The sequence below is a fragment of the Falco biarmicus genome, chromosome 8 (genome assembly GCF_023638135.1).
Source record: "Falco biarmicus isolate bFalBia1 chromosome 8, bFalBia1.pri, whole genome shotgun sequence".
NCBI classification, from domain to species: domain Eukaryota; kingdom Metazoa; phylum Chordata; class Aves; order Falconiformes; family Falconidae; genus Falco; species Falco biarmicus.
In genome coordinates, this window is record NC_079295.1 from 26,855,025 (window position 1) to 26,865,281 (window position 10,257).

Genomic DNA, 10,257 nt, shown 5'->3' on the forward strand with positions numbered 1-10,257 from the left:
GCGGTGCCGGCGGGCGGGAAACGGGGCATCCGGGGCGGAGAGGGCACGGTGGGCCCCCGCTCCCCCCGGGGGAATGCAAGGAGCTGGTGCTGAGCCCCTCCTCCCGCGGCCCCGCGTAGGTGTAAGCAACACCCCACGCCACCCCCCCGCCGAGCCCCCCAGCCTGGGGCAAAGGGTCGGGCCCGGGGGATGCGGGTGCCGTGGGGGTCCCCGCCCGCCGCCGCGGCGCGCAGCAGCAGCGAGGCTGAGGCCAGGTTACAAACACGCCATTTATCAGCACACGCACCCCAATCCCCCCGAGTTTGGGAGCCCCACGTGGGGCTCCGGCCGGGCCGGGGGCTGGGGCCGGTGCCGGGCAGCGGCGCTGGCGGCCCCGCCCCCCCGGGGCTGCCCCGGTGGCCCCGGGAGGCGGGCGGTGAGGGATGGTTAGCGGTCCCGGGAGGTGATTAGCGGTCCCGGGCGGTAATTAGCGGTCCCGGGGGCCGGCGGTTCCCGGCACTAATGAGGAGGGGGGGAGGTCTCCGGGGCGGCTCGCTCACCAGCCCTTGGCACATCCTGCTGCCATCCACACCCCCCCCAGCACCCAGACCTGAACTGGGGGGGGGGGGGGGGGAAGAAGAAGAGGCTCTAAAAACTTGGGGGGAGGGCTGCCCGGCTGTTAACCCCTTCCTTACTGGGTGTGTTTCTGGCCAGAGCATCATCCCTGGGCTTGGCGTGGCATCTGGTGGGTGCCTGGTGTGGGAGACGGTGCTGGGCAGGGACTGCGGGGCAGCAAGGACTGATGGGGTCTGTCACCGGGTCCCTGCCACTGCCGCTGGGTCGAAGGAGATGCCGAAGTTGAACCGGCTATGGTGGCCCCGGGCTAGGAACCAGGCTCCGTGTGCGATGCTGCATGTCCAGATCTGTGGGGGCAAAGCGGGCAGGTTGATGGGCACCCACCAGGGATGCCGCCCCCCACCCACTGCCCCTCCCCACAGCGCCAGCCTTACCAGGTAGGCGATGAAGGCCACGTAGGCAGCCAGCAGCAGTCCCAGGGGGATGTAGTACCCCAGCCCCTGCAGTGTGGGCAGAAAGTCCACCACGAAGTAGACGTTGATGGCGCAGACCAGCCCCGTGATGAGGGTCATCAGCACCTTCCCCAGGCTGCGGGCAGGGGAGTGGGCATCAGTGCCAGGGCAGAGCACACACACACACACACACCAGCTGCATGCCACCAGGCACAGCGGACTGGGGGATCTGGGTTTGTGGGTGAGCAAAACCCCAACTAGAACATTTCTGCACCCCATGGCCATACTACACCCCTACAATGGGGGTCTGGGTGTGGGCTTTGGCCACCCTCTGAATGCAGGGCTGGCAGTTGCTAGGAGGATGCTGAGGACCCAGGGATGCCTGAGGGGGCCACACTTGGCATTTGGATGAGGATGGAGAGGTCAGTGATGGGTCTGTCCCACTCTGGATGCCCTGAACAGGTGGGAGCGAACAGGCAGGAATTAGACCATCCCAATACCCATACACCAACTGACCCCATGGCATGGTTTTGGGGGACAGGATGAGCCAAAAGGAGGGTGCCTGTGGCTGGAGCACTCCATTCTACCCACCCCGCACCTCCCCCGTGCCCCAGCACTCACAGGCTGTTGGTGAAATCCTGCATGAGTGGGTGCAGGCTGGTGAAGGTGAGGACGGGCAGGACAGCGAACGGCAGCTGGAAGGAGAGGGGGATGAAGGGGGCATAGCCATCAGGCTGGGGTGTTGGGGGGAAGGTGGTGCTCCCCCACCACTACCTTACCAGGATGCTCTGCAGGACATTGAGCAGGTCATTCATGCCTGTGAGGTGGCTGACATCCTTGAAGGCAGCCACAAAGACAGTGGGCAAGATAGCAAAGGAGCGGGTGAAGAGCACCCGGGCGAAGCGGGACCAGCGGAGCTGCAGGAAGCCCTGGGGACAAGGAAAAATCTGTGCCCTCACCCCTTGCTGTGCCTGGGGCACCATGCTAGGGTGGACCCCCCAAATCTGGGTTGGAGGAACATGTGGGGCATCACCCCTTCCTCCATGCCAGGGCACTGAGCAAGCCTTTGCAGGGCTGCTGGGCCCCACTAGATGTCAGCTCCAGCTCATTAAGCGAAAGATCTCAGGGAAATACTGTGTGGGGCATCCACAGAGTGCCTCGGGGAGGGTGTCACAGGGAATGGGGGTGGCCATGCAGCAGCAATGGGTGGGCACTGTCCCCATCCCACCTCCTGGGGACCCAGGACCTTGGTGCCAGAGCAAGCTGCCACCCACCAGGTGGGCATCGCTGTATGCCCAGCTCCCTGCAGGCATGGGGGGCAATTAACTCTGCCAAACTGGACCCCTCACCCAGGGCCCAGCTGTGTTTCCTGCCGCCGCTCCCACGTGCTACCTGTGGGGGCAAGGGCCAGCATCCCTGTCCCTCACCTCCATGACAAACTGCCCCGCATATGTCCCAGTCATTGTGGAGCTCTGTCCCGCCGCCAGGATCCCGATGGCCCAGATGTACAGTGCCGCTGTCCCGAAATAGCAGCCCAGGATAACACCCTGTGGAGAGACAGTCCCATGGGGATCCCAAATCATCCCCCACCCGGGGTACTTCCATCAGCTCCCAGCCTTCCAGCAGGGTTGCGGCAGCTCCCAGCCCCAGGGGTCAATGGGGGGAGCACTATGTTCCCCCAGTGGGTACAGATGCCCACTGGGCACAGCCCAGGGTCACTCACCCCCTGGTAGATATCCACAGAGACCGTCTCATTGTTGGTGGGGAAGATGCTGGCATACTGGCGGACACTGCTGTTGATGCACTTGTTGTGCTGCAAGGCACAGTGGGCGTGAGCGTGACGGCCACCCAGTAGTCTCCACAGGCATGGGGGGACCCCGCCACACCATGACTTGGGGCAGGAGGATACCCACTCTCCGAGAGATGCTCGCCCTGCCCGTCTCCACAGCTAACACAGCCATCACCTCCCCATAGGCATGAAGTGACACTCACCACATCCTCGTTTCGCTGGTGGTAGAAAGCCTCGCCAAAGACAGCCATGACAAAGAGGTTGATGAGGAAGGAGACAAAAAGGGCTAGGCAGGACTCGATCAGGAAATACGTGTTGGCCTCCTGCACCGCCTCCTTCTTGGATCGGTCGATTGCCCGTGTCTGAGCATGGCGGGTGACATGGGTGCCACAGGGTCAGGTGAGCACCCCTGTCCCACATCCAGGACCAGCTGATCCCCATCAAGTGTCCCCTGAGACACTCCTGGGGTGGCAGTGCCCATGGCAGTGCCTTTGTCTCACCTTCACCAAGGAGGAGTGGAGGAAGATGTTATGGGGCATAATGATGGCGCCAATGATGCCCACGGCCTGGAGCAGCTCCTCTCGCCCGCAGCCCAGGCAATAGGGCAGGAAAATGCCCTTCAGTACCTCCACCTGCCCTGGCCTCACCACCACATACTGGGGACCGGTGGGAAGGGGCAGTGTGAGCTGCCCTGCCTGCCCACTACAGGCCAGTGCCAGTGTGGATGCCCCACAGGGGTCCCCTGCCAGCGCCCTGCAGGGAAAGGGGTATCCCCAGCTCCCCCCTTCACCTCGTAGCCAAAGGTCAGGGCCATAATGGTGATCAGGAGGCCGAAGAAAGCCTCCAGTTTTCGGAGCCCTAGAGAGGTCGAGAGATGGAGTGGGGCAGAGCAGGGGACACCAGTGCCACATGGGCACCAGGGCTTCCCAGGTGAGCGTCTCCCCTGTCCCCCCACCCTGGCACTTACCATACTTGTCGAGGAAGAGAAAGAAGAGGGTGTCCACGATGGTGATGAGGACCCCACCCCAGAGGGGGATTCTGCAGGATGGCAAGGGGGGGCATTAGACATGTCCCCCTCGACAGAGCAGGGCCATGGGGGAGGATGGGAGTCCCCATGGAGCAGCTCACCGGCCGGCTGAGAGCAGGCTGAAGGCAATGGCTGTCCCAATCACCTCCTGCATGTCAGAGCCAATGATGGCGATCTCGATCATGAGCCAAAGCAGCACACGGGGCACCTGGAGGGGCCAGGGCCAGGGTGCCATGAGGTGCCAGAGCTCGCAGAGGAGCTTGGCCCCAGGTGAACTGGCACAGCCTCCAGGGTGGAGATCCCTGTCCCCAGGCTGCAGCAAGCCACCCAGAGCAGCATGGGGACACCAGGAGACACCCCACCAGCCTGTCCCATGACACAGTCTCAGGGCGCAAGATGGATCCTAAATCCCAGCCTGCCTCCCCCACCCCCATACCTGCCCCAGTGGGAGCTGAGGATAGGACCCAGCTGTCTAGATATGATGCTCAGGGGGCACACCAGGGCAGAGAGGCATATCCAGCCGTCCTTCTGGGGACCTGTCGTTCAGCCAACATCAGCCATCACTTATTCCCCCCCCTCAGGACCTTGCTGCCTAGAAGGGACCCCTAGCTCCCCCTCTCCTTTGCTGTTTGCCCCTCCCTGAGCTCCCCCATCTCCCTGCACCAACACGCCCAGGCTTATCCCGCGTCTCAGCTGCGCGTTGCTGCCTCGACGCCTGGGCTCACCCCCCCACCGAGGACGCGTTCACATGTCCCCAGATGGGACCAGGACACCGAGGCAGCTTCTTCCCTCCAACACCCTGGGCCCCTATACTGCAGGAGTGTGTGGGCACTGGGGCTGGGGGTGCTTTGGGGAGCCCCTGGGGAAGGTGGGGCTGTCACAGTATCTTCTTGCTCCTCTCCAGCCCCCCAAGTCACTGCCAGGACTGTCATCAGCCCAAATGCAGCACCTCCCCCAGGCTGTGACCCCCTGGGGGATTCCCAGTGGTTGCTCACCTTGGGGTAGTAGAGGTAGCAAATCTCACCCAGGTCCTTCCCTGTCACGACACCCAGCCGGATGGCCAGGCGCTGGCACAGCAGCCCTAGGATGGTGGCCCACAGCAGCACCCACAGCAGCTGGGGGGGCAGGAGGGAGGGAGGTAGCAGGGGCTGAGCACCAGGCAGGATCTGGCTTCCCGGGATCCCAGCAAGGTTATCAACCAGCCCAGGGACATGGGGAAGAGAAGCCTGGAGGGGCTAGAGGTGGTCCCCAGCCCAGGCAGAGGGGTGGCCCTCTCCCACCCCTGGGTGCCCTCCCCCAGCACCAAGGCCCCCCACCCATGCCCTTCCCGCTGTTCAGGCTGGGGAGGCTGGCTTGCCATGGGGCTGGGCGGCCGTTAGCGTGGGAGAGGTTACAAAACCCTCGTCTGCTTCCTGATGCCGGGGCTGGGGGGGCCCAGGGCTCACCTTGAACCCCGCCACAGCCCCACACTGCAGGTCCGACTCCACGTTGCCCGGGTCCAGGTATGCGATGCTCATGAGGAAGCCGGGACCAGTGAAAGCCCAGAGTTTCCTAAAGCTGAAACCAGGCTGGGACAAGGAGGGGGTCCCGGGGCTGTCAGGCACCGTTAATTGCACTTCGTGGTTTCCTGCTGCTGGGCCATGCTTTCACCACTCCTCCCGGCAGGGGAACCCCCATTCCCTCCCCTTCTCCCTTCCGCCTCTGGGACCAGCCGAGGATGGGGGAGCTGGTGGGGTGCAGGCAGCCCTGGGGACCCCCACGGGCCTGGGCACAGGTGGCCCAGGACGGGGAGCTCAGAAAGTGCGTAAGCAGCAGGGTGATCCCTGCGGCTGGGTAGCACCTTGCCTTGTGCCTCAGTTTCCCAATCTGGAAACCTTTATGTGGAAACACTCAGCCTGGGGCTGGGATTTGCTTGAGCCAGGTCTGGAGACACTGAGGTCCCCAGGGCAAGTCCCAGGCATGTGTCCCCCTCTGCGGTGGCCCTTTGCCTTCCCACCTCAAGATCCCTGTGGTACTGGCCCCCCACCCTGTCTCTTCCCACCCTCAACCAGAGGTGCCAGCCTGGCAGCACCTACCCCGCCGCCCTTGGGGATGCTTATGAGTTCATCCAGGTAGGTCTGGTCCCGGGTACCAGGGCGCTGGGGGGGCATGGGGCTCCGGCCGGTGCTGTAAATCTGGGCTTTGTCCCGGTTCAGGGACCCAGTGAGGCCTGGAGGGAGGGCAAGGAAGAGGAGAGGAGGACAAGGACACTGGTGGGCTGGCAGCCCTGAAACCAGCTTCCCCTCAGTCCCCCCTGCCGCTGCCCAGTGAGCCCCACGAGGGACAAGCCCCATTTTCCCAGGGGGGCTCTGAGGGTGGTATATGAGGGCTGTCAGTGGCTACCCAGAGGGGTAAGATGCCACCTCCAGCTCACGTGTCCCTAAAGCCCCCTGGTCGCACGCAGCTTTCACAAGTCCAAGAGATAAGTGCATTTCTGGGCAGGAGGGACAGGAGGGGACCGTGCTCTGGGTCTTGCTGCTGGATGGGCAGACTGGGACAAGAGGCTCATACTGGTCCCAACCGCCCCCTTCCCCAGCCCACTTATGTCCTGGGAGCGTGGGTAAATCACTGGTGGTCTTGGGGGAACAGAGGATGGGCCAAGTGGGGAAGCCAGGACAGGTTAAGGGGGATGGTGCCCACTGGGGCAGTGGGTGGGTTGGGGGAGCAGAGCCAGGTGGTGTTCTGGGGCGGAGGGAAGGGGATCTAGGGGAGGGAAGGAGGTGCAAGGGGACCCAAGTGTCATGGGACTCACCTGCCTCCAGCGATGCCGTGGCTGGGTCTGATCTGGACATGGTGCTGGGAGGCCCCTTTTTCAACACTGCGTGCAATGCCTGCCGTCCAGCTTTTAAAGGACACCCCCAGCTGCAGCCCCCGCGAGGAGGAGGAGGAGGAGGAAGTGCTCCTTCCCTATCCGCAGACCTGGGGTGGGAAAGGGGCCCTGCCTAGTGCGGGCTGGGTGCTATGAATGTGTACGGTCTCAGTTCCCCCACCCTCTGTCAGGCGGGGGGGGGGACACCCAGCACCTCCCTCCCCCCTGGCATGCACAGGCATGTGCAAGCCCGGGGCACCCACACCAGTGTGCCCAGGGGTGTCGGAGCATGTCTGCATGTCGGCCTCCATCACCTGCCAGGGGTCCTGCTCCATGGGCGGCTGGAGGGACCGGGGACAGTGTCCCACCGCGTGGGGAGGGAGGGCTGGCCCCACGGGAGTAGGGGAAAGGCCGGAGGAGTAGGAGCGAGGAGGAAGCAGGAGTGTTGCATAAGCGCGTGAGCAGGTCAAAATGCACCCTCAGCTGCTGGGGGGGGGGGGAGCACCCAGCAGGCAGGCTCTGTGGCACAGGGTGCTCACACCACCCCTGGGTGGGGGGGCCTTCACCCAAAGATGGGGTGCTCAGTGTCATTGCAGGTCAGGCTGTGCCTACAAAAGTGAGGCACCCCATCCCCAGGACCCTCATGGCTGTTGAGATGGGAGAGAGAGCACCCCAGGTGCACCTATGGGTGCCTGGGGAGCACCAACTGACTTTCTGGGGCACCCCTCTGCCAGACAGGCTGTGCCCCATAGAGAAGTGGGCATCGGGGTCTACCCCCAAGGAGATGTGGGGGTGGGGTGGGCACAGGGATGTGAGCCTGGCCCTGCTCCAGGGTATGACCCAGACACCCCCCACCCCAATTAATGGCTAGAACAGCTGGGAGGTGGACAGGGTCCTCCCCAGACTGGCATGGGGGCGCGTTAGCATGCAACTCAGCACCCCCTGCCCTCCCCGTGCCTCAGTTTCCCCAAAGCAAACAAGCCTGGACAGGCACCGCTCTCAGCTTTATTCCCTGTTAGCCAGGGGGCGGTGAGGTGGGGGGCTGGGGCTGGCAGCCCCAGTAGAGGTGAAGGGGGTCCTGGGGCGCTGCTGGTGGGCGAAGAATTGGGCAGCGAAGGAGATGGGGTCACAGGGCTGCTGGAGGAGCAGGGCCTGGAGGAAGTCAGACAGCAGCGCCCGGAGCTCGGGGTGCTGCTGGACATAGGCGGCATGGGACGCTTGCAGCTCCTCCTGTGGTGGGGTGGCCAGGGTGGGCACAGGCACCAGTGTCCCCACCCTGTATGCTGTGCCAGGGTGGGGAGGGCAGGATGCCTGAGTCCTCTCCCACAGTTGAGGAGGTGTGGGAGAGGATGCTGGCCAGCCTGCCCCCCACACTGTACCTCCTGGGCACCCCGGGGGGAGACACTGCTAGGGAGTGGCACAGCCCCATGTCTCCCTGTCCCCATTCCCCCATTTCACCTTCCTGTCCATGAACCAGGACCAGAGCTGGATGTCCTCCTCCCAGTCCAGGGGCTGTTTGGGGAAGGGGGGCTGAGGCTCGACCCCATCTGGCAGCAGAAAGGCAGGACAGGGTGTTCCCCACTTGGCTGCCAGACAGCGGGCTGGGGCTGCCCATGCTGGGGGGCAGAAGCCTCCCCCTCAGTACCTGTCTTGCCAAGGACAGACTCATCTTGCAGAAGCACCAGCATCGGGCAGCCGACCTGCTCCATCCGGGCCAAACGCCTGCAGGAGGAAGAGCTGGTGACCCCCTCTCCTGGGTCTCCACAGGGCTGGGGTTGCCCCCGGCCAGACTCCCATCCATACCCGCTGGGGAGGAAGCTGCTGTGCCAGATGGTGGAGACGCCAGTGCTGGTGTGCACAGCTCGCTTGATCACAAACACCTCTGCCTCCGCTGAGCCCACTGCCTGCTGCTGGATGCCCAGGGGGCACTGGGGGGCACAGACAGGGGTCACCCCTGTCCTGGAGTCACCTCTGGCCCTGGGTGCCATCCCCAAGTCCCCCCATGCTGTCAGCCACACTCTACTCACTCCCATCTCCCACTTCCCACCCTGGCACCCCAAGCTGCTCCAGACCTCCCCATCCCACAGGCCCCCCTTGGCCAGCAGCTCACGTAGCTGGAGGTGCAGAGGTGGCCCTCGGTGTCAATGGTCGGGAAGACGAGACCAGGAGGCACTATCTGTCGGCACGCCATCACCCGCAGCAGCAGCAGGTTGGCCCCCTCCAGCACCAGCCCCTGCAGCTCGGCCCAGCTGTAGGAGAAGCTCCAGCAGTGTGGCTCTGCCTGTGGAGAGACCTGGCCACCTCATGGGACAGCTACAGCCTCACCAGCCCCATGCACCGCATCCCACCCCAGGATGTGACCCATCTGGTGGGTAGAGGAGTGAGACATTCCGCTCCCCGCCCCGCCCCCCCCTCACCTTTCCTTCCTGGAAGGTCTTTGTGACAGTCATCCCATGCTGGTGGCTCACCATGTGGGTCCTTCTCACTATGGGGTGTGCTCTGAGCTGCAGAATGGAGGGGGACGGGACACACACAGGGTGGAGGGTAGAGCCAGGGCACCCCCTTTCTGAGGTGGCACATCCCAGCACCCCTTTCAATCAGGGTACCACACCAGATGCATTATGGGAAACTCTCTGCCCCAGCTGCCACCCAGAGGAGGGGGTGGGGACCAAGCTGGTGGGACAGAGGTGGTATCCCAGCTGGGGAGGGGACACCCAGCTGCCCGCAACGACCTTGCATAGGGTACAGCCCCCAGGAGGGCATAGCTGCAGGGCACACCCCAGGGCAGGGGGGGAACGACACATGCAAGGGGACAGCCACTGCCACACCAGTCACCTCCAGGCGCTCCTGCTCCTCCTGCTCCAGGGTCTCCAGCTGCAGGGTCACATAGGCTGGCAGAGTAGAGCCACACTCAGTCCACCCTGCTGGCGCTGCAGCAGTGCCCACCACCCCAGCCCTGGGGGCCGGTGGGACGGGGATGCTCCAGCCCTGGGGACGGGGGGGCACACGCCCCACCCCGGCTCACCTTTGAGCGTGCTGGAGGCGGGCACGCCGTGCCGCCTGCTGCGGGAGCCGGCCTGCACCAGCAGGCAGCGCCGTGCCGGCGCGCCCTCCCGCTCGTAGGGCGCCCACCGGGCTGCCGCCCACCGCTGCCCCGCCGCCTGTCCCTCCGCGGCCACCACCGCCAGCGTCTCGGCGAACAGGCAGCGCTCCAGCTCCTCCGGCCCTGCGCGGGGGGGCCGTCACCCCTGCCCGGGGCACCCCCTGCCTCAGTTTCCCCCCGCCCTGCAGCCCGGGCTGAGCCCCTCACCGTGTTATCCAGCTTAAGCCCCCCCGCCCCGTCCTCCTCCTGCCGGACCCGACGGCCCCCACCCCTGCACGGAGGATCCCCAGGGCACGGCGTAGGGGGACGCGGGGGAGCGCGGGGCCGGGGACCCACCGATGAGGCTCAGGAACTCGGCGGCTGCCTCCCTGATGGCTGGGGTCTCCTGCCGGCACTCGCGGGGGGGCTCCATGCCCAGCCTGGGGGCTCCTGCTGCCGGACCCCCCGGTAAGGGGGCTGCACGTCTCCCCCAGACCGCGGTAC

The 10,257-nt window shown here is 65.0% G+C and overlaps 2 protein-coding genes across 4 annotated transcripts; both read right to left on the reverse strand.

Annotated features, from left to right (window-relative positions):
• Window positions 1-250: 250 nt before the first annotated feature.
• Window positions 251-6,821, reverse strand: SLC11A1 (solute carrier family 11 member 1). Of its 3 annotated transcripts, XM_056350369.1 has the most exons (15): window positions 6,615-6,819; window positions 5,899-6,032; window positions 5,269-5,391; window positions 4,819-4,938; window positions 3,925-4,031; window positions 3,764-3,834; window positions 3,587-3,654; window positions 3,297-3,452; window positions 3,000-3,158; window positions 2,731-2,820; window positions 2,435-2,554; window positions 1,787-1,936; window positions 1,629-1,702; window positions 990-1,143; window positions 251-902 (listed from the first exon to the last, which is right to left on the reverse strand). In XM_056350369.1, exons 1-15 carry the CDS (start codon window positions 6,652-6,654, stop codon window positions 792-794), a joined length of 1,677 nt encoding a protein of 558 aa, XP_056206344.1. In that variant the 5' UTR covers window positions 6,655-6,819; the 3' UTR covers window positions 251-791. The 3 variants fall into 3 exon arrangements, with proteins under 3 accessions (XP_056206344.1, XP_056206345.1, XP_056206346.1); XM_056350370.1 differs by lacking the exon at window positions 6,615-6,819 and having other exon boundaries at window positions 5,269-5,380; window positions 5,899-6,021; XM_056350371.1 differs by lacking the exons at window positions 251-902; window positions 990-1,143 and adding an exon at window positions 1,221-1,461 and having other exon boundaries at window positions 6,615-6,821.
• An 855-nt stretch (window positions 6,822-7,676) lies between these two features.
• Window positions 7,677-10,186, reverse strand: CATIP (ciliogenesis associated TTC17 interacting protein). The gene is made up of 9 exons (XM_056349119.1): window positions 10,111-10,186; window positions 9,697-9,897; window positions 9,507-9,562; window positions 9,089-9,175; window positions 8,782-8,952; window positions 8,475-8,599; window positions 8,317-8,393; window positions 8,130-8,218; window positions 7,677-7,901 (listed from the first exon to the last, which is right to left on the reverse strand). Exons 1-9 carry the CDS (start codon window positions 10,184-10,186, stop codon window positions 7,677-7,679), a joined length of 1,107 nt encoding a protein of 368 aa, XP_056205094.1.
• Between the last annotated feature and the right edge of the window lie 71 nt (window positions 10,187-10,257).

Bases quoted from the DNA above. Each gene is read 5' to 3' on its own strand.
- SLC11A1 (XM_056350369.1), bottom strand. From the start codon at position 6,654: ATGTCCAGATCAGACCCAGCCACGGCATCGCTGGAGGCAG. The intron at 6,033-6,614 runs GTGAGTCCCATG...CCCTCCCTCCAG, and splicing joins CACGGCATCGCTGGAGGCAG to GCCTCACTGGGTCCCTGAAC. The intron at 3,159-3,296 runs GTGAGACAAAGG...CGCCATGCTCAG, and splicing joins TCCACTCCTCCTTGGTGAAG to ACACGGGCAATCGACCGATC.
- CATIP (XM_056349119.1), bottom strand. From the start codon at position 10,186: ATGGAGCCCCCCCGCGAGTGCCGGCAGGAGACCCCAGCCATCAGGGAG. The intron at 9,563-9,696 runs GTGAGCCGGGGT...CTACTCTGCCAG, and splicing joins CGCCTCCAGCACGCTCAAAG to CCTATGTGACCCTGCAGCTG. The intron at 8,219-8,316 runs GTACTGAGGGGG...TTCTGCTGCCAG, and splicing joins GTCTGTCCTTGGCAAGACAG to ATGGGGTCGAGCCTCAGCCC.